Here is a 24,884-nt window from a genome sequence, read left to right on the forward strand (position 1 = left end):
AGAAGCCTCATGTTTTATCCATTAGGCCACTGGGCTAACACCTCCTTGGCCGGCAGCCCGTGCAGAAACACTCCGGCTGAGAAATCTTGCAAGTATGAGTTACATACATGTCTCTGGTGTAAATAATGAGGTAGAATGAGATACAAAGTAGGATGCTTAGAGAGGGGCATCACAACTGGGGAGTGACAGATAAAGCTTTTAACAGCGGAACTAGCCTGGAAATAAGTCATTGCTGGATTTGGTTACAGGATGGCAGACAAATGTATCTTTTGCAATGATGCATCTTTTGATTCATCTTTTCCAAAGTGCAAGTTACCGTCATATAACCTTTCAGGTAGGAGAAAATATTTAATTGTCAAAGATGACAGGGAAATTAGACAAAGCGGTTGCTCGTAAAACATTTCTAGAACCAACGGCTCCATTGCAACAAGAATTTTATTAATGATTGCTATTTTAAGGTTCCTTGTGAGTTGGAATGCTGCATTTGTTTCAATTTCTAATGCATATTTCAATTTTTTTTTATTAAAAATTTACTTTGAAATGGTGTGCCGCTTAGTAGCACTTAATATTTTTCTGCAACTGCAAGTATAGATTGGACTTGAAGAGCACTTACATTTCTAATATCTAAATGAACCATTTGGACTAGTTTTGACGGTTAACACCGGATTGCAAGAGAGGTGCCACGACCACTTTTGACTCTGAAGTCACTAGAAAATTACAGTGCCTGGACTGAATGCATTTTTGCATCAGTGGATTTTAGATGGACAGAAATAGCGCTTTCTGAATCTGCACCTTATTGCAACATGTGCACTCCAGTCAAAATGTAGGGAAACAACACTTTGTCACACAATTTTATAATAAATAACCTTATAAAATAATAATTATAAATAAAAGAAATAATCAAAACTATAGCTAAAAGTAAACATGTAACTATGAGAATTACGTTTGTGGATAAAAAAATCCACAAATATTTCAAAACAATATCTTAAAATAGCCACCCTTTACCTAGAACTGTAAAAAAAACATTCTTGGCGTTTTATGAACCATATACTACCCTTTAAATAAATAGTTTATCTAATATATGCTGGATTCCTATTGAATTATTTTTCATCCCAAATAATCCATATATTAAATTGTTTTGTCATGAAATAAATAAATATGTTGAGATGTTTGTACACAAAATCAAACATTTACTGTAAGCACACAGGTTCAGATAAAAACATTTTCTTGAAAAGCATTTTAGTGAACTTTTTGACTGGCGGCGTATGTATCTTGGTATAGACTTATGAAAAGCAGCATTAACCATGCATGCGAACGCAGTCAAAACATACCTGTCATATCCTAAATCTATTTTAATGCACTTAAGAACTCTTGTATTTCACCTGGGTCTTGAACCAGGCCTCGTGGAAGCTTCCATTTCGTAGTCTAACTTTATTTGCTGCACTCTCTGGCCATTGGGCTACGCGATTACTGCAGTCTGCATATCTAGTTAGGACTTTTTCGATTATCCAGTGCTAAAAGCAGTGGATTTGATTTCCAACTCTTTTTATTAGGTTTACCTAACGAGGACGGTTAGACCACAGAGCAGATACACTCTCCTGGATCTCCAGTAAATAATATTACATCTGCCTGCTCAGGAAGCCAGGGAAACTCAAAATGCTATTCACATGGCTCTGCTGTCAAAATAACGTGGGCAAGAATCGTGATGATCCATTCTTCATCTAATACAGTGACCTAATGTATGGTATAGGGAATAGGTCAACAAAGTAACTAAGTTAAGCAAACAATAAACTTCCAATACAAACAATCCTTCAGTGTCAACACTAAACAAGACGTGTCTTAAATGTGTAGCTTTTAGATTTTTTTAAATTAGCTAGCAACTAATATGGATAATATAGACAAGTATTATATCTTTTCTTATACTCATTGAATAAAAATATCATTCTCGCCTTAAAATGAAAAATTGTAAACTTTAAGGGGTTCCCCAATAAGCTCATAAAATATGAGACTTGTGGTGTATAGTGGGTTTGTCTGCTGATGTGTTTACTTATGGATTTGTTCCCATTTCTATGTATAAGATTATCATTTAAATGCCAAACAAGATTTTCTATTTGATTTTGCATCCAACTGATGACACAAGTTGGGAACTTATAAACGAACTGGCCGAGGCACAATGAGTAGCTAGGATATATTTTAAAACACATGGCATTTCTGAATCAATTTGAATATGATCATAAAAATATGTCTTAACCACACTTTTTGCCCTAAGCTTTACCATAAGTCATTGTTACATTGACAAATAGGGCAATATCTTTTGAGAACTCAAGCGCGCACTTGGAGAGGTCCATTTGAAAGATAGCACGGGACACGCGTGATGTCAGGGGTGAGTGATGGTGTCGCGCGCATCTCTCGCGTGTAATCTCATTCGATCACATCTCTCGCGCTCAGGTGGAGGGACTCGCTGGTTAATCCTCAAGGTTTTACTCCAACCAGCAGGGAAATCAACCACAGCAGAATGCTGCGGTCCCCCGCACAACCACGAGCCTAACCCAAAACACATTGCAACTTTTTACATTAAACACTTAAAAGCCAGTTCTTATAACTACTTCTGCAGTTTGCCAAGTTACCAGTGCGCCGACGATGCCCCACCAAGAACAAGTGCTCGTGCACGGGAACCTCTGCGCCCCGGGTCCTCCCAACAACTCCGGGTACAACACCAACCCGGTACCGGTCATCATTCAGACAGAATCCCGGGACAAATGGACCAAAAAAATGGATTTTCTGTTATCGGTCATTGGGTTCGCGGTGGACCTTGGAAATGTCTGGAGATTTCCATATATCTGTTATCAAAACGGCGGCGGTAAGAGTTTGTTTTGTATAAATAATGTGTTACACTGATTTCTGTCATTTATACAGCTACACAGAAGAAGAATTTATTTTTGTTTACTTAAATTAAAACGGAAAATAATACATTTGAATAGTTTAATTGTTGGATTTATGAGCTGTCCAAGATGCTGAACTAAACTTGTCAATTAAAAAACCCTGACAAGCTAAGCTTTTCAGTTTAAAGAATTGTTTTATTTTAAGTTAAGCAAAATTTGTTTTTGAAAATTTGTCTACGTGAAGGTAGATCTAATATTTGATCAGTTATATTTCACACATTGAAAGATGATGAACAAAATACAGGAAACTGCCTACAGAAAAAGCTCTTGAAATCTGTAGAAAACGATGATCTTTTCATGTCCTTACACTTAGTAAGTTTATGATCTTTTGTGTGCTTTTTGCATCCTAAATAATCGAAAATAACATTTAATATCGTTTTTAATTATACTTATTTAAAGTCCTTATTTAAAATGTATCGCACTCGATACAAAAATGACAATTGCAGTCGTCAGACATGCAAACTGTGCATTCAGAATTAACATTCAACAATAGAACAAAATCACATTTTGTGAGACCAGAGATGTAGCCTATTATACGTTTCAACCTTTAGCTATTCTGTAGTTTAATATTCTTCGCTTGGTTTAAAGGGATACTTCACCCAAAAACGAAAATGCTGTCATCATTTACTCACCTTCGTTACAAATCTGTATAAATGTCTTTGTTCTGATGAACACAGAGAAAGATATTTGGAAGAATATCAATAACCAGACAGTTTTTGCCTAATATTGACTAATACAATGAAACAATACAATGGTAGTCAAAAGTGCCCCAGAACTGTTTGCTGTCCTACATTCTTCCACCGAACAAAAAATAAAAGATAAAGTAATTTTTCCTACTATGGAGTCAATGGGGGGAAAGATATGTTTGGTTATAAGCATTCTTCCAAATATCTTTCTCTGTGTTCAATAAATGTATACAGATTTGGAACAACTCGAAGGTGAGTAAATGATGACAGAATTTTGACAGAATTTTTTTGGGTGAAGTATCCCTTCCTTTAATGGCTCGTTTTTAACTCTCGACTGTGGACAAATCTCGATTGGTTTACACATGAAAAACTGGTCATATTTCATGGTTCCCATTTTTCAGGGGCTTTTCTTATTCCTTACCTTTTGATGGCTATATTTGGTGGAGTGCCACTTTTCTACATGGAGTTAGCTCTGGGACAGTTCCACAGAACAGGTGCCATATCCATATGGAAACACATTTGCCCTATTTTTAAAGGTAAGTAGTCAGCTGGTTTTGTATTAAGAATTTATATATTCTAAATATTATAATATTCTATCTCTGTCTTTAAGTAAGATGGATATAAAAAAACGAATCAAACAGATAGAATAATGGGTCTGATTTGGATTTTCAACACACTGACATCATTTCCTCCTCTGTTAGGCATTGGTTTCTCCATCTGCATCATTGCCCTGTATGTATCCTTCTACTATAACACCATCATCGCCTGGGCTCTGTTCTACTTTTACTCCTCATTCAGCAGCACACTGCCCTGGACCAACTGTGATAATGAATGGAACACAGAAAACTGCACCAATTACTTTGGAAAAGACAATGTGACCTGGACGAACTACTCACGCTCACCCGCCGAGGAGTTTTACACGTAAGTGCATGTAAGTGGCTGCACTGCTGGGGCAAATTTAGCAAAGAGAGGCAGATAAAAAGATGAATGAGGAAGGGAAAGCAAAATGAGGTGTGGATTTAGCGAAAGGGATAAAAAGGAGGAGAAACATGTTGATAAATGGAAATGTGGAAAATACGAGGTATAACATATTTTGTTGCATGATGACTTGTTGCATCTGAAAAACTGCAAGGTTCTTCCGTATTATAAAAGTTTGTTGACTGATTCACTTTTCACGTGCCTATTAGATATGTGAAATATGTACATTCAGGTCATGGCGAGCGCTGTGTACTGAGGTAAATATTCACTGACTCCACAGTTGAACATCCCTCTTAAAACAGGAGGAACGTCTTGGCGGTCCATGAATCGTCTGGGCTTGACGATGTGGGATACATTCGTTGGCAGCTCATGTTGTGCCTCTTCCTCATCTTCACCATCGTCTACTTCAGCCTGTGGAAAGGAGTCAAAACATCAGGAAAGGTCAGGAAAACTAAACTCTCTTTGCTAAATTGTAACTAAACTAAACAAAATGTTTATTGATCTGAGGAAAAGGTAACTTCCCCTGTTTGTCTCAGGTGGTATGGGTGACTGCCACCCTGCCGTACGTGGTGCTATTGATCCTGATGGTTCGTGGTGCCACTTTGCCAGGAGCGTGGCAGGGAGTGGTGTTCTATCTCAATCCCAAATGGGAGAAATTAAAGGAGACCAGTGTGAGTGCTTATTTTCTACTGCCTTTCTTCTTCTCTCCTGGTTCTAGCACAGACTCATTGCTAAATTGTATTGTATTGTTGACATCTTTGCCTATCTTGTTACCTTTTTAAATGTATTTATGTGCTGTTATAATTCTGTATTGTTCGTGAGAAAGCATTTCATGCGGTAATAAAAAGCACTTGAGGCATATGGACACGTAGCCCACATATCAATAGCGCAGGAACTGACTTGACCTATGGATATATCATAAAGGGCACAATTCTTTCCTAATTTTTATTAACTGTATAATTTCTACATAGCACAACAGTCAACGAAGGCAAAACTTACAAGACGTCTCTGTATTCTTTGCTTTAACAGCTTGTGGTTAGTCGTTTGCTCTGAGATGCAGCGACAGCATGATGAGAAGCAAAAATAAAGCACTAGGGGCTAATGAGATGCGTAATTGGTTTAGAATTTTTTCCATCATGAAAGGCCCTTGTACTCATTGACACACTGGCAAACACACACACACATAAACACGCGTTTCTCATGTTGCACGAATCTTCAGATCTGAGCAAGCACCGCCTCGTCAATATTCCCAGTATTCTGTGATGTCATTGTCTTTGCCATTTCCCAATCTAACCCATCCCAAATTTTGTTTCTCTTTTTAAGCTTTTTATGTTTATAGACACGTTGTTTAACAGTTGAATAAGTGTAAAGATAAGACACTGTTGTGTCTGTAGGTTTGGGTGGATGCGGCAGCTCAAATCTTTTTCTCTCTTGGTCCTGGCTTCGGTGTGCTGCTTGCCCTTTCAAGCTACAACCCCTTTAACAATAACTGCTACAGGTAATGATTAAACCATCATATTCTTTGCATTAATCTACAAGCATGTTCAACATTTATTCATCAGTATATATTGCCATAAAAAGCTAAAACAGAGACTGATGAATGTTTCATAATTCAATTCCTAAATAACACATTTGTAGTTCTAACAGCTTATACTATTATACTTAAATACAATAAAGTTCTAAAATACTGAATAACAGCTGGTTATTTCAAACTGAAACACTGTGGTGGTTAACAGTAACAAAAGTGACATGTCAAGTCTGGCCAAAACCATTCTCACTCACTCCTAATTATGATTCTATCTATAGCTTAGTCATTTATTTACATTTGGCTCTCTGTCTAGGGGAATTGCTGTCAAAATCAACCGTGCTCTGACCCAACCCCATCCTTTATACACAATAACATAGCATCTGTCATTTATTCAATAAGATAACAGTCATGTTTTAAAAAAAATAATAATAATAAATATAATACCCAACTAAAAAAAGGCTTGATTCAGACAATTAAGCAACCACCTAGAGCACCCTAGCAACCACATAGCAACCCCCATCCACAACATCCTATCATCACAGTGATGATTTTTGCATGGCCACATAAATGTGCAACTCTTGTAGGTAAAAGCTATGTTTTGTTTATGTTTTGTACAGAGACGCCATCGTAACCAGTCTGGTAAACTGCCTGACGAGTTTTTTGTCCGGATTTGTTATTTTTACTGTTCTGGGATATATGGCCGAACAGAGAAATATAAACATTGAGGATGTAGCCAGGGACAAAGGTGAGCTTTGCCATCAGAACCTTGTTTTTGTCTAATAATAGTATAAGGTAATGAGTTTTAAGTGTTTCATTCTTTCGTGACTGAACAAATGTCTGTCTTTATTCTAGGTCCGAGCCTGCTCTTCATCACATATCCTGAGGCCATCGCAAACATGGTTGGCTCAACTTTCTTCGCGATTATCTTTTTTGCGATGATGATTACATTAGGACTGGACAGCACTGTATGTACACACCTACGCTGCTTTCATTTGTCTTATCAGCATGCACCCTGAATTACAAACAGAACTGAAACAAGCAGAACTACAGTCAAACCTTTTTAAGTTGACAAAAACGACATTATCTACAGTAAAAAGTTTGCATGCATGCAAAAAGAACAGAAAGAGGAGGCTGCCTTGAAATATAAAGATTCATTGAATATAATAAAAATAAACAGATTCATAGAACGTTGATCAAACTCACTGTTTTCTTTCATTTGTGTGCTGTGTCTTGTCTCATTGTGGCATACTTCAGTTTGGTGGGCTAGAAGCCATAATTACAGCTGTGATGGACGAATATCCAGATGTCCTGTCCCAACGGCGAGAGCTGTTGGTTCTCGCTCTGGTCGTTGTTTGCTTTCTGGGCTCTCTCAGCACCCTTACGAAAGTGAGTTCCAGTGATCTTCTGTCTTTGTTTGTACATTTTACTAATGCACCTTAATACAACCTGGCACTGCCTTCTGATGCATGTATGGACTCACATCTGCAAACATAAAAATATTACAGATGAATTAGGTGTGTGTCATAGAAAACCAGACAAAAGTTACAAATAAAACGTTCACTAAACGTTTGAATATTGCTTTCATTTCTGCAATGTGAAGAAGTTTGATTTAATTCAGTTCAATTTTCTTCTATAGTGCTAGTCACAAGTTTGCATTGTTGCAAAGCTGCATATTTACATAAAATACATGGCGTTAGAATACATGACACTTAAACAAACGTTTAAATTCAAATATTGCTTGATTTATAACTAGAATAGTTTAAATTTAGTTTTAATTTTGCCAGGGTGGTGCATATGTGGTAAAGTTACTAGAAGAATTTGGAGTTGGGTCTTCAATTATAGCTATTGTCTTTTTGGAGGCCACTGCAGTATCCTGGTTTTATGGTAAGATTTTTGTTTTACATTATCATGTTTTATTGAAATATTACATTACGATGTCCTAAAGACTGTACTTTGCTATACAAATCCCTGCCAAACATAAGCTAACTGTAAATAAAGACTATATTTACAGTAACAAATGTTCATAGTAATTCAGAGCATTTATCAATTTTCCCCAGGTGTTAACAGATTCAGCAATGATGTCAAAGCAATGCTGGGCTTTACCCCAGGACTGTTCTGGAGATTGTGTTGGGTTGCTATCAGTCCAGCATTTCTGGGTGTAAGTTTGAATACACATCCGACTTAACATTCAAGATCCATGTGTAAAGTTTTGCCTCTGGTTAAAGTGAGCCTGCTTGTGAAATGCTCACATCATCTTTCATTCTCTCGAAATTGTATAATGATCCACTCTTATTACCTTAATAATCCTATTTTCTCACCTTTCCACACTGTCACTATTCCCAGGCTGCAAATGTCAGACCCTGTGCACTCTTATAGTTTAATATTCCTACGACACCTCTGCATACATCATAGCTAACCTCAACAGGCCTGTGGTGAAATAAACAGTTGACATTTCCACTGTTTTTCTCTCTCTACATTTTTCTTTTCCTCTCTCATCTCCAGAGATAGTGTGAGATTATTTGCTGGAGAGAAGACATTTGTCACAGTTTTACCAAGTCCACCGATCTACAGTTTTCTTGTCTCTGCAGTGATATGCAGGGTCTGCAGGATAAAAATGACTTTGTATTGTATATACAATAATCTGATCATAGCCTCACAGTTTTCAAACATATCAATTGAGTGAGTGCAGGGGCCTACAATGTCCTAGTAATGCTGGGAGGATATTTACCATTTTAAAGAATATCACCATACACTGATCTCAGTAAAATGTAAAGCTACAATTCACATTAGTTTAGTGTTTGATTTTGAATCATATTACAATTATTAAGATCGTTTTAAAATGATGCCACCAGTATTTTTAATTCCAATAAACATAACCATAATACAAAAGTGAAGAAAGAAATTCTAAGCAAGAAGTTTTCTTTCGTGTCAAAAGACCATTATACAAAAAACGGCACATACATTTTTAATAAGATCTATATCCTGCAGCGTTTAAAGGAAACAAACAGATAAAAACTGCTTTATTTATTCTTGAGCTTTAAGCCTGAATCTTTATTCTGTGTTTCAGTACATTATTATCAGCTCACTGTTGAACCCTCAGCCCCTCTCACTATTCGACTATGAGTTCCCAGACTGGAGTATCACAACAGGATACTTCATTGGAGCTTCATCCTTCATGTGGATCCCCATATACATGGTGTACAAGCTTGTGTGGACCCCAGGTTCGCTTAAACAGGTATGACTGCTCATAACATCCATGTAAACAATTAAAGGTCCAATGTGTAATTTTTTGGAAGATCTACAGAAATGCAATATAATATACATAACTATGTCTTCAGAGGTGTATAAAGACCTTACATAATGAAACGATATGTTTTTATTACCTTAGAATGAGCTATTTCTATCTACATTCACTGCGGGTCCCTTTGCATGGAATTCACAATGTTGTTATGTTTGTACAGTAGCCCTAAACAGACAAACTGCTCTACAGAGCATGTTTCGTAAATATCTCTTTTGGCAAAGAAGCGAAAACGTGACAACATCTTAGTTCTGTGTCAGCCACCGTAGTGCTTTGAAAAGGAGGGGGAGGGGTGGAGAGAGCGGTTGGTTGCAATAGAAATTTCATAAACTGGACCTTTAAGATTCGATTAACAACAGGCAATGAAGCTTGAAAAATACAAAATTGTTCTATCACATGTTATTTTGGATCCAATTTCAGCGGCTTGCTGTTTGTCTGCGACCAGAAAGAACTCTACCAGACATCCATCCTGACAGCATGGGTTTAAGTCCTGTTCCTTAGACCCTCTTCCAGCCACCGAGACCAAAACAACTAAACACAATCCACAAACAACACTTATCTTGAGTTACTTCTGTTCAAAAAGGAAACTAAGAATTTATAAAGGGAAAGGGCAACTTTTGCATACATTTGTAAGAAATATAACCTACAATTGAATTGACTCTGAATAATAAAAAAAAACAATGTTCGTTATAAATGATGATTAATCATGCTGTGCAATCTAACTAAAATGTTGATGTTCTTTCTTTCATTTTAAGGTTTAAGATGTATAACAGTTCTGTGGTATTTGTTTATGTTGTAAGTCATATAAATATATATAATATATATATATATATATTCTCCACTAAACACTTTTTGAGAAACATGCAAGAGATATCTGCGAGATTACCTCATCGTGAGACATTCAGCCAATGAGAACCGAGAACTTCATATTTCGTTCTCACTCATTTTTCAGAAATAGCTGTTGTAAAGATTGAAACATTATGGTGTGTTCTGCCTTAACTCAGCCTAATTATTGTAGCTAATTTATGTCAAAACTTTGTATCATCTTTATTGATATTGTGCCTCACCATGTTAAAAGTAAAAAAGGGAATATCTTCTGTTCCTGCTTTGGAACTTAAAATACATGACTGTTTCTCATTCTCTGACAGAACTTGAGACCAAATTCTAACTATGTTATGTGTAAGTGCTAAATCTTCCCACAAATTTTCCAAATAAAGAACTGCCAGTGTTATGGAACTGTGTAAGTGAATTTTATAAATGTCTTATTATGGATAGTTGCAATATTGGTGTCCATATACCATGTCTGCATAGGTTGTGGTGGAGAGTTCTGCTTGTATGTTTGTGTGAAAACGAATAAAGCTGTAATGTATAAACTATCTATCTATCTATCTATCTATCTATCTATCTATCTATCTATCTATCTATCTATCTATCTATCTATCTATCTATCTATCATCTAATCTTTCTATCGTTCTCTTGGCGTGCCATAATTAACATGTTGATTTGCATTGAGCTGCAGTGTGCATCTGCAAACACACACGGGTAAGAGAACAGCATTGTGTCAAGCATTTAAATGAGATGTTTTATTAAAGACTACATCTTCAATCGCCGCCAATCACAGCTCTGGGAAACGGGCCTCTGTTGTGCCAGTTTCAGGTACAGGGTGAGAGAATAGAGAAAAGATAATGCTATTCCACATTCAACCTCTTCTAGCAGAGAACACAGAATGGATCAAAGGCTTCAGTACAGAGGACTGGAGTAGAGGTGGACCTCAGATTCAACTACAGAGGATCCTAACAAAAGGCCTGTAGGCTCTGCGCTTCTCTGTTAATTACCAAAATGAAAGACTGAGAGTTCCACATTGCTTGCAGTGAAGAACTGTTTTATGACCTACAGTACAACAGAGCAGTTGACAAATATCACAGCCATTAACATTACAGGTTGGAATAGACATTTGAGGTAAGGTGTTTATAATAAGCGATGTGTCTGGTCACCATTACCTTCAGTGATGTTGTTACAACTTTACTGATTAACTTTACCTACTTAAACAGTCCTGCAGTGTGACAAATTCATTTTCAAAAGTATTTGATGTAATCCCTCGATCCCCTTAATATGAGTTCATAAAAACTGCATTTATTAAAAAGTTAAAATATATTGTTTTGGATGTAGCATTTAGATGCTGTTTAAGTGAAATGTCACAGTGGTTGTGACTGCCTATGATTTTACAACTCAGGATTTTGACGATCTAAAACACAATCATTTTATATAAAGTGGTCAAAATAACACATGTACTGAAGCAAATTATGCCTCATCTAAAAACAACTCATTTAAGACCCCCCTTAAAGGACACAACAGGTGCACACACTTGGTTTTCTATCATGGTTGGGACAAGTCAAAAATTCTTTCCCTACCCATTGAACAAATCCCTACTGAATTAAAACATTATTTAGTAGTTTGAATTTTCATTGTGGATGTTTCGGTGATCAATGCCATTTTAAATGCATTGATCAAAATTGTACAGTAAACCATTTGCTTTTCCCATAATGCAATCTGTTTGAATTAATATTACTGTAATTAGTATGATTTTACAATTCCGGATTTTGATGATCTTTAAACACAATGATTTTATATAACACGTGGTCAAAATAACACATGTACTGAAGCAATTGTGCCTCATCTAAAAACAACTCATTTAAGACCCCTTAACCTAAAGGACGCAACAGATGCGCACACTTGGTTTTCTATCATGGTGGGGCCAAGTTAAAATTTCTATCCCTACCAATTGACCCAGTAATCCCTACATCTACCCAATGGTTGTTTCACGAACAAGATTACAAGCCTTCCATTGATTGATACTTCAGGTCGGCATTAGGACCCTGCAGCAGCGACGCTGTTTGGTTGATTCTGCATCCCACGCTGCTCCAAGATGTCAACACGGCTGCTTTTTCTCGTCGCGAGCTGTATAACGTTTATCTCGTTTGGAAATGCACAACTGGGGGAATCTAAAGCAAACAACAACAGACCATATGAAGTCCTGCTGAGGCAAAATTTAGGTAAGAATTTAACGGTAAATGCGAATGAAACTGTGTTTCGGCCTCCCGCATCCAGTAAGGTGAACCTGCCATTGTTACATGATAGCACAGTTTCTCATTCATTTCGTTTTATTCGTAAAGACTTGTGGTATCTGCTAAATCGGGTTATTAGATAGCTTGGTTAGCATGTTTGAATGAGATCTACAAGGATGGTTCGTATTAGCATGTTTAGTTTATATCACGACCAAGTTTGTTTATTTTATTTTCTCCTGCAGTTCTTCTCTTAAGTGTTCTCTCCACACTGTTGGTGATCATGATCGGCATGGCTGTTTGCATCTACAAACCTCTCCGACGCCGGTGACCCTCATAAAAGATGCGACAATGGATAGGCGGAGATTACAAATTTTACCATGATGATGGGTTGATTCTTAATATTCACAATCCAAGGGTCACCATTGGACGATTACAACAAGACGTCAACGGAACTAATTAATATTCATGAGGCAAGTCTTCGCCGTTGTAGGATTATCAACGTCATTGTTTAGATAAATAATCTATTCTTCTTCAATTTAACAATACTGGAAAACAGACAATGTGGATTTCACCCGTCAAAAGTAATTAGACAAAAAACTGTGAGAAAACACTAATTCAACAAGTATATCAGTATTATTTTACAGTGCATTGTTTGCACAAAGCTGCTAAGATATTTATATCCTGTTCGTACATGTATTTTTTTTATTTAACAGTCTGTATTTATTTACATTTTATTTTACATTTTGTGTTTATTATAAAATGTTTATTTATTAGGTTGTTTGGGGTGTGTCAGATTTCTTTCGAATAGGCCTACTCAATAAACAATATAAAACATGAATCTGTCTGAATCCCTATCCTGGCAGAGAATTACCGAAGGACTGAATGCAACAGCCAAGGAGAACATAAAGTGTAATCAATTCTTTTTATATTCCTTCCATCTAAAAATGAAGATCATGATACTGTTATGGCGTCAGAAGATAATAAGAAAATACCAGCACTATGGACGTGCCATTTACAGTCAAAACAAGAATGTATTTATTACCAATGAAACCATCATGTTTATATTTTCCTAAACTCGTGTTTATAGAGTACAGACATCAGAAAAATATCAGTCTGTACACATGGTTTACTTAAGATGAGGAAATATATGCATTATGGATGTGACAGTGTGTTAGAGATGTACAAACCACAATCAATAATACTCAACAGATAGAGAAGGGATGGCTCTTCATATTTAATGTATTTTCATTTTTATTTGCCCATTTATGAGAAATATAGACCGTTATGGATGTGAAAACAGTACATTTCCAAAAACTGTAGTATGGCAAAATGTAAAAAATAAAAAAACATGACTTCCACAAAACACCTTACAAATCAAACAATGCTCTGAATTTCACAGCTAAATGCACAATCGCCAGAGAATTCTCAAATTCCAATTAGATTAAGTTTACATCAGATTTGTTTGATCTAAATGTTAGTGGTGTATTTAGTTCTTCCTCTCTCTCTCTCTTTCTCTCTCTCTCTCATCTGTTTAAGTGTGCTTACTGAAAGTACCCCCACACTGTACTGGCCTACTTCCAAGTGTTGTTTTGTCAATCCCATCAGTCCCTTTTGAATTTCATCTTCTCAGAAATTACAGAGACACACATAAATCATCCTCATACAGGTTACACAGAAGACAGGTGGAGACCTTTATCTGTATTGACATCATTTTTTATTTTAGCAGGTGGCTCAAAATATACCACAATATGATTTCTGGAGTCAAGCACTAAACACCTGGTTAGTTCGAACTGAAGCACAAGGCGCTTTAGCTAATTAAGTTAAATGAGTGAATGCCGCCATTTATTTCCGTGAAGGAAATTAAGGCTTTTATAGCCTCACAATAAATTCAGGGTGTACGTAAATGATTGCTAAACAAAATGTAGGGTCAATCATTTTTTAAAGCATCTTAAATATTTGTTATATCTGAAATATGTTACAATTATTTAGCAGCACAAAAAAATCTGTATCAACAATTAGACCTATAATGTAAAATGTCAATGTTTTTACACATGTAAAACTCAACTCCCATGCTTTCATTTCTCACTGAAATTCTGATTTTACCCCACAGCGTGCTGAGATTGACGGCAAGCTGCCTCAAACCAAAGCTGACATACAGCTTCCTTTGCCAACACATTGCACTCAAATGTCTTTTAACATGGAAGTGCAGCAACTGAGGTGGCAACAAACGTCTATTCGTATATACAAAAATGTCACATTACTCCCGTTTGATTCGAATGATGCCGTATGTGTGAGGCTCATGTACAGTTAACCATTGTGCCACCCCACAGATAATGGCTTAGTGCTTTTCCCATAATGCAATCTGTTTTTATTAATATTACTGTAATTAGTATGACGCAGACAATCTGCCAGTGATTGGCTGAACTACGCAGACACTTATGCTGCGTCCCAATTCATTCTTATATTATGCCCTAAAAATACATTACATTTCAGCTTTTGGTTAATCTCTATTTCTTATGTAATGTTTACTATATTGTTTAATTCATGAATTCAGTGTAGCATCATTAAGCTCCTCCCCCACACAATATTTTTGGGCATATCAGTTCAAGTTTGCATGGATCTGCACTTACGTTTTTCACCAGAAATAGACCATCCTACTTATTTCAACAATTCTAATTTCGAAAACTATTTAGTATGGATAGTACGCGAACTGGTGCACAGGAATCGTATTGCTTGCAGACAGTGCTGATGAATAAACAAATACTTTTGCTTGTGAAAAACACAGATATTTCATACTTGGCTAACGCAAAAAAGGACAAATGCTGTCAAGAGCATCATTACGCATCCGAACAGTGCCATCTGTTGGTTTTTGTAACAAAATGCTGTCCTAACAGTACTACAGTACAGCACTTCCTTTCACCCATTGTACTCTATCGCTCAGTTATAATGTTGTTTCATTAATATTTACACTTTACAATGTCAAATCTACATAAATGTAAATAACATTTTGCTTTATTGTTGCTGTTATTGTTGATTTGACTTTTCCATGTCAAAAAAGGCCAGAAAGGTAAATAAAGTGCTTTTATTAAAGTAAAAATGTTTCTCTTCCTTTAACATACATCACAGTTTACAAATGCCTTCAGGATTTTTTTCAACATGCTCAGACACAATGTTATCTTGCATTTTGCAGCATGACAATTAACTCCGTTAACCCTGATACGGTGAAGATCATTTAACATTTTGGCAATGAGTTAAGACTTAAACCCAAGAAAATACCACAAGTAAAATTAAGTCTTAAGTAATGAAAGCTCATGAATTTTACGTTCAGGAAAAAATGTTATGTATAGAACCTTTGATTTACTGTAGTCTGCAGCATAGGAATAAAACAGAAAACTAAAATCAGCTTTCTGTCCAAGAGAAAAAATACAGAAATCTCTATTTAAAATGCAGGATTGGGACTGCCACCCACCCTCAGATCCTGACTTACTGGACCAGAGTAAATAATATAATGACATCTGTCAATGTGGTAACAGCATATGCTCAAAACACATACACAGATTCATACAAAAGTTGTGAGGAAGCAAGCTGTAATACTCTTTGCACCTCACAGAATTTAAAGGGAGACAACATTTAAGACATCTATAGAAGGAATACAGGAAAGAACAGCATGAAATCCCCTACAAAGCAGTCGGATGCCACAGCGGCATTCATTAATGAATAGCAGAGCAGGTTTGTCCACATTACCACATTAGAAGCTCGGTCAACAAACAATGCTGTCCAACCACAAACATTTAGTTTCACAACACCTAAAAGACTCATAGCTGGTCCTATAGTGTAGAATGAGGTTTTGTTGGTGCCGGAAAGTGACCACATTCATGCTTTGCATTAAAAGAGCTATGGTGAGCGGTTTTAATTGTATTATTATACATATCAGGCAGACTAAAAGCTAGAGGTGTATTTGCTTACATCTGACAGCCCATATCGGGAATATTTCATTCTGCACGAGTGCCTCTTACTCCGGGGAGGCACGGCGGTGTAAATTATTGCCTTTACGGTAGAGGTGCTTAGGTCACTAGCACACGTGTTAGGATGGTACTGTCTTACTATTGGTATAAAACATTTTATTCTCTCACTTTACTTGGCAGTATTTAAAATGCTTAAAAGGAACAGACAACTGATGACCAGTCGGACCCTGAGATTTAGTATTAATAAAACACTTTCTGCAAAAAAACACATCTGGTTGTATCTGCCTAGACAATCTGCAAATCTTGTGACTGCAAATTCATACATTCTCACACACAGGTTCATGTTTGGACTTTCACATTCGTTTTAACACAAAGCAGCAGTGCTGAATTGCACGAAATAGACTGCATGACCTTTACAAGAGGAGATGTTAGTGGATAAAGCCCATTTGAGTTAGATCGTGTCTGTGATCATCAAATAAGATCAAAATAAAAAACGCTTGGAAAAAGAAAGCAGGAAGTTCTATACTTAACAAAAACAATATTTGTAGTTGTTTGTCAGTGGCAAGAGAAAGCTGCATGAATCAGAAGAAGAGTATAAATTAACAGGTTTAATGATTATGGCAATAACAGGAACTCCTTTTGTTCTCCATCCATCTTACTTTGTCACTTTTCTGTTAGTGAGAGTTGTAAAATTCTTTCCAAGTCTTCTTCTTCTTTCTTTCTTTTCCTTTCCTCCTCCTCCTGTGCCTGGACGGACAGCTCCATGGCCATTCGCAGGTCAATGTCAGGGCTGGAGACAGAGACAGAGCCATTGCTGGAAGGTGTGGTGTCACTGAGGTCGACTAAAACTCCTTCAGACCCAGATCTGTGATAGTGTAACAGAACGAGATTATTTTAAAAAATCATAAGAAAAATGGAAAGATAACATTTGAAAGATACGCTAACTGTGCATTCTTGTGTGAACATGAAATCAATCCGAAAAGCTTGAATGGTTCTACCTACAGTATGCACGCGTATGTTTTGCATCACTGTGTTTACAAACGTGCCAGGTAAGCCAAGCATTTATGACTACATACTTGGAGATCTTTTGAATTTAGAGAGAGAGAGAGAAAATAACACCACAAATAACAGAAGCATAAAAATTACCCATCACTTAATCTGTTCTCCATAGATTGTGTGACAAGTCCATCCGAATCGCTCAAAGAGTCCTGCAAAACAATGAGCAAACAAATGCTTATTAGAGACAAGCGACATTCATAAAAGCACCAGAAGTCTCCCAGGAATCATTTGAACCTGTGTGTTGAATGCACTGGTCTCCATCAGGCTCTGGTGAATGGCATACTGAAGCAGCTCTTCATCGTGACTGGTTGGGTTGTAATGACGTGCGTTAGAGTGCCGGTTGCCGCCTCGATGATGATAATGTGCAGGTGCCGTGAATACAGATGCACAAACCTGGAACGCAGCAGGTCCTGTAGAGCACCACAAAAATGGTTTTAGTTGACAAATTGATGGTCATTTTAGAATGCGTCTCTACTGGATTTGCTCACTAAGGTCCAAATGTATTTAAGATCTATGCCTAAGGTTAATGAGACTGATGATTAACTGAAGATAATGATTTTGTGACTTTTCATAGGAATGAAAAGATTTCCAAACCTGACGCCTGGACGTCATTTTCACACTTCTCTTCTGTAGGTGAGGGCGTGGAAGATGATTGGTTGGGGTCCAGAGGCTCGTCTGTACTGCACTTGTTGACGCTTCCAAACGTGATGCGAGCATTTAACACGTGGAACAGAGGGATTTCTGAAGAAACACAACAGAACGGATGGTTTTAAATTTGTGTAGCTTAACTTGTGCAGCGCAAGGTCATGGGTTTGAATTCCGAGAAACACATTAACTGAAAAACATGCATACATGCAGCATAAATTTGAAGTGCGAGCGTGCTGAAAATCAGGCAAATTTAAATGCTGTGCCTCTTACATATTTGACTCATTAACATTTTAAAATGTTTTGACTGCAGCCTAAAGAAGTTAATAGTTAAAGAGTACATTCCTCAATATTTTTAAGGGCTTGTTTTGGTTTATGGAGTGTCCAACAACAAGTTTATGTACAGACATGATGTAAAAATACTATTATTTCGTAATAATAAGCAGTTTTTAAGCAGTTTTTATTACCTTACTTCTTGACTGACTCTCAAATGATTCGTTCCGCGATTCATCTGTGTAATCTCCGCCTTTCCGCCAGGGTAGTCTGATCTGATTGGTCAGATAGTGTAGTCTGCTGTGATTAGTCAGATGGTCTAGTCTGCTGTGATTGGTCAAATGGTCTAGTCTGCTGTGATTGGTCAAACGCGTTCAGCATGTGTCGCAAATGGACCGCCTATCATTACTGCTGTATTACGGTTTGCAGGTGGTTGGATATTAACAGTGTATAGAGAGAGATGGCGTCGATTTTACCTTACCAGTTCGAGCCCGAGTCTGACGAATCATTCTTTAATCCTTATACTGATGCCAGTAAGAAAAAGGACTGTTTTAGACACTTCTCTTGTAACAGTTAGTTATCACGGCATACAGTGTACGGTGTTCGTATCTTCAGATGTTATTATAACTATAGTACACCACGTAGTTCTTGAAATAAAGACTTTGTGAGTTAATATGGTTGAACACTTACATTAGCGCAACGAGTTCATAGCTAACGTTAGGTAAACAAACAGTAACAACCCCAAAAATAACGGTAACGTTAGCTAAACACAGACATGAGATAACGTCACACAAATTTAATTTTAAGTAAAGACAAAAATAAAGAGTCACACTTACAGGTTGTGATTCGGTGGAGCTTACAGGTCCAAATAAAGTTGGTATTGCAACATCTTTTAAGGAAAGACGTTTAATGTATCCTGCAGTAAAGGCGCCAAGATTGATGAAGCAATCTTCGGTAAAATGACGCGCGCAAAGTAAAACGTTCGGTTTATACTCCTTTGGTGTCGTTTGAAAAATAAATAGTAACCATTTTTTCCTCAGAAGTTCTTCCTTTGGTAGTGAAAATAAGACTGACTTAGTTTCACTACATAGAACACAGCTTCTCTTAGACATGATGCACACGTCACGAACGAGCTAGTACAGTGTTTGGGGAGGAGAGAGTTAAGTTTTCGCAGTCAGTCCTAGGCGGGGATTATTTCTAGTGACGTAGATACATTGTGGTTAAAGATTCGGACAGGTCATGACTTGTTCGCGTGATTCAGAGTCGATTACCTTTTTTATAAGCTATTATCGTTCACCTTCGGATTTACAACTTGGCAGATTGCTTACATTCAAACACGGCAAAATTAAACACTTCATGAAATGTATTTTTTATGATCTCGAGGAATGTACTCTTTAAGCTAAATTTGTAATCCAACTCTTAGGTTGGACAAGGTTGCATTTCAAAGCTAAATATTGGGGTTGTTTTGTTTTCTAAAAGCACACAGGCATTCACTCACCAATCTTGACGGGAAAGCCAGGAGGAAACCTTAGGTTGATAAAATCTCTGAGTCGGGCAAAGTGGGTGCTGGTGCGGGCCATCAGGTCAATGATGGGCGTGACCTGCTCCACCAGAGACAGGGGATGTTCCTCACTCATCCACAGAGTGCCTTTAAACCTGAGAGCGAAACACAAGACTTTTCAATTATATATATATATATATATATATAACTGTAAAAATGGTGGGATTACAGAGCGTTCCTTATGTTAGATGGGCGTTTCCTAAAGCATGGTTAATATGAACAAGCTTTTGGCTGCGATTTAACTTTCACATCGATGTGAGACATACGTTCGAAAGTTAGGCCAAAATCTTTTGCTTAGAGTTTCAGCAAGGGTCCAACGAAAGGGCTTACTTCTGTGTTCTGATGGTGAGCTCAATGGGTCGTCCGATATCTCTGCCTTGGAGGTCAAAGTCGGGGTTAAAATACTCTTCAGGAGTGATGGCAGTGGGGTTTGTGGCAGTGGCATATTCCAAAGTCATGTCCTGTTATCACGTAGAGAAACAACTGAGAATCCTTTCAGCTTTGTAAAAATATATTAAAACTGTGTTTTGTGTTGGTCTTACCCCTTGAGCACCGATCTGTTGTTCCACTGTGCCGAGTAAAGATTCCAGAACATTCCTTTCACCTGTGAAGATCAAAACATTCATGAATAGATAGTTAAGCAAAGCACACCTACTAAAAACCCAGCTGAAAAGGTTTGCATAAGGAAGATATTTTTTGTGAAAATCTTAAAAACTGGGTTAGTTACTTTTTATCCTGGCCTTCTCCTCATCTGTGAGATGCTCCGTCCTGGAGCGAATTACAACGTTGACATTGTTCACCGTAAAAACCTGCCAAATACAGCATCATAACCCACAGGTCACAGACCGACTTCTAAAACTCAATGCTCTAATAAATAGAGCCACACTTGGTTTCACTTCCCTTTCATTCAGTTCACTTCCCTTTCATTCAGTTGTCGTCTGATAAGAGAGACGATGAGATCTTCTCATTACACCACTCAGTTCAAAGTCTGTGAGATTTGTAATGATCAAAAACAGTTGGTGCATTGGCTCACCTTAGCTTCAAATCCATTCACCGACTCAGTTCTGTCTGACCTCCAGCCCCAGATGCCAGACTTAGACCTGAGCACAGAATGGTACATCATTTATTGACATCAGACGAAGACCAACACTCCCCTGGTGATCATTCAAGAGCTTGACCATGAAACTGGAATCTTAAGCCCTACTGTTGCTTTTAGTGATAACAGCATATAACAAACAATACTGTAACATTAAAATGTGGCATCGTGGCAAGTATGTCACAAACAACTGTGTGAACGGGGTTTTACCTCTCAAACGCAATGTCCTTCGTATCCAGGTACGTGTTAACGATGGGTGTGGTCAGTCTCTTGGCTACTTCCTGTTCAGCGGGCTGCATATTGTTAAGCGTGACATCCTCCATCTCGCGCGAAAGATCGAAACGCTCCGTGTCCACGACCTCTTCCTCATGATTGACTTCCATCAGCTCCGTGCAGTTGTCTGTCAAACGGCATATGACATTCAACATGATTTTGATCAACCACAAACGAACAGTGGTGTAATTCAAGTGCACTTCATGTAGACTTCAGAAGAACACCAAATTCATGCGTAAACGCATTTAAACACGCAGAGCTAGTGACTAACCATCTCCTCTGAAGATATAGCTTCTTCTGCCTCTGATCCAGGTCATGTTTTCAAAGCCCAGCAGAGTGGTGTCCACCCTCAGACTAGCTCCGCTTTTCCAGATTCTGCACACGTCGCTGGGACACATGCGGGATACGAGAGGAACTAGAGCGAGAACAGAGGACTTTTATGACTCAGTCTTGAGGATTCATGTGCAGATAAAAGTTTGGGGAAATGAGCACTTACTCCAGCTGGTAAACTCCCACTTCATCTCCATGTAGAAATCTGGGGACTTAGGACAAGAGGAGCTTCGTTTTATTAAGGGGACTCGGCACAAGCTGCTTTGAAAAGTGTTGCAGACAGCATCACAGAGATGAGACTGTATGATGTTAGATACATTACCAAGAAACTAGGAAGTGTATAGAGTAAATAGTGAAAGAAAAGTAAAATAATGACTTTTTTCTCTTAATGTAATTCCTTTGACGTCTAGGTATGCACAAGATTTGTTATTTATTTAATACAAATTAAAATGTATTAAATAAAATATCTAGAGAGTAGAATATCTAATAGACAATAATGTCATTGTCAACACATATAACATGATTCATTGACAGAAATTTTGTGTTCATTTCATTTGCTGAGCAGTCAACAAGTTAGCACGAAATGAGGTCAAATTTAAAACGATTTAAGTGTTGCATCATAATGCCACATTGAGAAATATTGATGGAAGTTATGAGAGAGGGGATTTCTAAATCCCATGACTATATTGGAGTATATTTCAATATTAAAACTCATATATACAAAGGTGTGAAAAAAGTAGAATAATGTGGAGAAGAGATAAAGTAAAGGCATCATTTCAGCACAAGAAACAGTCAGAAACGATCAGAAACCAACTGATTTTTCAAAGACACAAAAAATGAGAGACACACCTCGCGGATCTTGCACAGTAATTCCGGAACACCACCCAGCGCAGTGGAGGCTTTGAGATAATCCCGCTTCTGGAGCACCAGTTGAACAATCTCAGGATCTCCTGTGCTCACCGCCTCCTGCAGAACTGCACAGACACGCATACAAAGATCTAAATGGCCAGTATTGACCAGACAATATCTTTGGAGAGACAACTATTAGTTTATGTGACACTGCATCCTCACAGCATCCTTTGATAGACCACGGCCTAGAGATCGGACATTCAATGGCTAAGAAAACCACGGATGAGACAAACTGAGGAAATGATGCTAAATGGTGCTAATGGGGTCATCATTGTGGGAGCCAATGCAATTTACTTTGTAGGCAAAGTACATCTAAAGCATTATCGTATTATGTTTGTACAATTCAAGTGCAATTCACAAGCTTCGCTCTCACCTGTCCAATGTTTGTCATTTTCTTTGGTAACAACTGCCCCATGTCTTAGCAACACTCTCACAGACTCCATGTGTCCAAGTGAGACAGCCAGGTGAAGAGGGGTGCGTCCTCGTGGATCAACTTCTTCAATGTTATTCTGAAAGGAGCGCAAAGACAGTTCTGAATGTGTATCTATAGACTAGACTTGAGTATGTACATGATAACATTGTTTCAGTTTCAGTGCCTACCAGCTTTCTAATGCAATGTGACATTAGCTAACAAGTGGATAACGTTACTTGCTACTGGTACTTTGTGGCATTTGATTCGCTAAAGCATCAAATGCAAATCACATTATTTTTAAATACACGAGAAGCATGTCATGTTGTGATCCACTGGAGCAGACAGCACAATGCTTGTAGCAGTAACAGACCCATCAGTATTTAACGGTTACATCATCTATTTAACTCATACCGTCTGAATGTCTTTCTCCAGCCTCCTGTAATCATTCTCCCAGACCAGTGCGTGCAGTGGAAACCTGAGGCTGAAATCCTCGTCAGTGGCAGCGGTGGCGGATAACATTGTGCCTCGATCAAACTCTCAGCGATTACCTCTTCAAAACCAAGAGCCAGTCAACGAGCTAGCTACTGTCACGAGCCCTCCAAACTCTTCATGCGTTTAACTCACAGTAACTGAATTAAAAAGGTGGATTTTTAGACAGAAAGATGCCGAAAACGCGAGCAACTTTTTCAAAATAAAACTTTTGAAAAACAAGGAAGTGCCAGGTTCAGACTATTTGGGTGGGGGTGTAGCCAGCCATCTTTCAAAACACTCCGCCATATTTTTTCGATTTAGTTAGAGTTTTTAAATAATGCCTCGTGTGTAAAATAAACAACGAGTGCCCAATTAGCTGTATAAAACTAATGTATATAACAATGTATGGGATAAATAATAAAATTGCTGCATTTAAATGGGCAGTCCCAAAGCGCCGGACTGAACCACAATATTTTAAAAAGGGGGGTTGTGCAGTGAAATCTGTGGTTAAATTCCAAATGTAAATGTTTGGTATAACTTCGTTAAAATAATAAAAATATGAACATACATGTAATTATTGTACGTTTAATATTAGTAAATATAATAATTTATCTTGTATGTCTTAGGTACAGTCTAAAATTCACTCGTGCGCATGACGCCGCCGATGATTTCCAGCAAATCAGGACCGATCATTCCTGCGCATGCGCACCCGAGGGCACGTTGTGCAATATTGTACAGCATTACAGTGGTATCAATACATTTAAAATTTTTTGTAGTGTATACTACAGTATTGTGGAAATAACGGCACAGATAGTACTTTAATATTACTGCTGAAACACATCTTATTTTTATGACATTATTGTTGCTAAAGTTTGTGTAGGATAAATGTACCCCAAAATATTTGTTTTATTTATTGACATTTTGACTATTTGCTTTAAAGCTGCACTCTTTTTGTTGTTGTTAGAAATAATATTATTGACACAATGAACTCAATGAACCCAAATTTAGGGCCCGTAGGCTACTCATCGCGTGAGTCAATGCGAATGTTAAATAGCTGCCTAATCCTGAAGATGAAGAGGGGACATCCTATATTTGATTAAAAACTGCACATAGTCCAGCAGGTGTAACGGCTTGTTGGTGACAGAAAATTCAAGTTTTGTACGGCTTCAATCGATGTGATGGAAGAGACAGAGAGAGCAATCCCGTATGGAATGAGCTCTGTCCATCATCATCATCAGAATCAGAAAGCGCTTTATTGCCAAGTATGTTTGCACATACAAGGAATTTGTTTTGGTGACAGGAGCATCCAGAACACAGAAACAGCAACAACAGTACACAGAGACCATAACACAATAGAATACAGTACACAATGATTTAAATAAGGGCCTATGGG

At 37.6% G+C, this 24,884-nt stretch overlaps 2 protein-coding genes across 2 annotated transcripts; one reads left to right on the plus strand and one right to left on the minus strand.

Annotated features, from left to right (window-relative positions):
• The first annotated feature begins 238 nt into the window (after positions 1–238).
• On the plus strand, positions 239–10,650 carry slc6a4b (solute carrier family 6 member 4b). Its single transcript, XM_057363411.1, has 14 exons — positions 239–334; positions 2,615–2,860; positions 4,030–4,164; positions 4,330–4,549; positions 4,909–5,047; positions 5,143–5,277; positions 6,001–6,104; positions 6,752–6,879; positions 6,987–7,099; positions 7,389–7,520; positions 7,919–8,018; positions 8,192–8,292; positions 9,202–9,369; positions 9,853–10,650. The coding sequence occupies exons 1-14, from the start codon at positions 250–252 to the stop codon at positions 9,931–9,933; spliced, it is 1,887 nt and encodes a 628-aa protein (XP_057219394.1). The 5' UTR covers positions 239–249; the 3' UTR covers positions 9,934–10,650.
• A 4,916-nt stretch (positions 10,651–15,566) lies between these two features.
• Positions 15,567–23,930, minus strand: ankrd13a (ankyrin repeat domain 13A). The gene is made up of 15 exons (XM_057327589.1): positions 23,432–23,930; positions 22,982–23,117; positions 22,549–22,673; positions 21,866–21,911; positions 21,641–21,784; positions 21,307–21,496; positions 21,034–21,100; positions 20,728–20,809; positions 20,543–20,604; positions 20,331–20,461; positions 19,938–20,095; positions 18,116–18,262; positions 17,756–17,931; positions 17,609–17,670; positions 15,567–17,327 (listed from the first exon to the last, which is right to left on the minus strand). The coding sequence occupies exons 1-15, from the start codon at positions 23,537–23,539 to the stop codon at positions 17,126–17,128; spliced, it is 1,836 nt and encodes a 611-aa protein (XP_057183572.1). The 5' UTR covers positions 23,540–23,930; the 3' UTR covers positions 15,567–17,125.
• Positions 23,931–24,884: the final 954 nt, after the last annotated feature.

The sequence above is a fragment of the Triplophysa rosa genome, linkage group LG2 (assembly GCF_024868665.1).
Source record: "Triplophysa rosa linkage group LG2, Trosa_1v2, whole genome shotgun sequence".
NCBI classification, from domain to species: Eukaryota; Metazoa; Chordata; class Actinopteri; order Cypriniformes; family Nemacheilidae; genus Triplophysa; species Triplophysa rosa.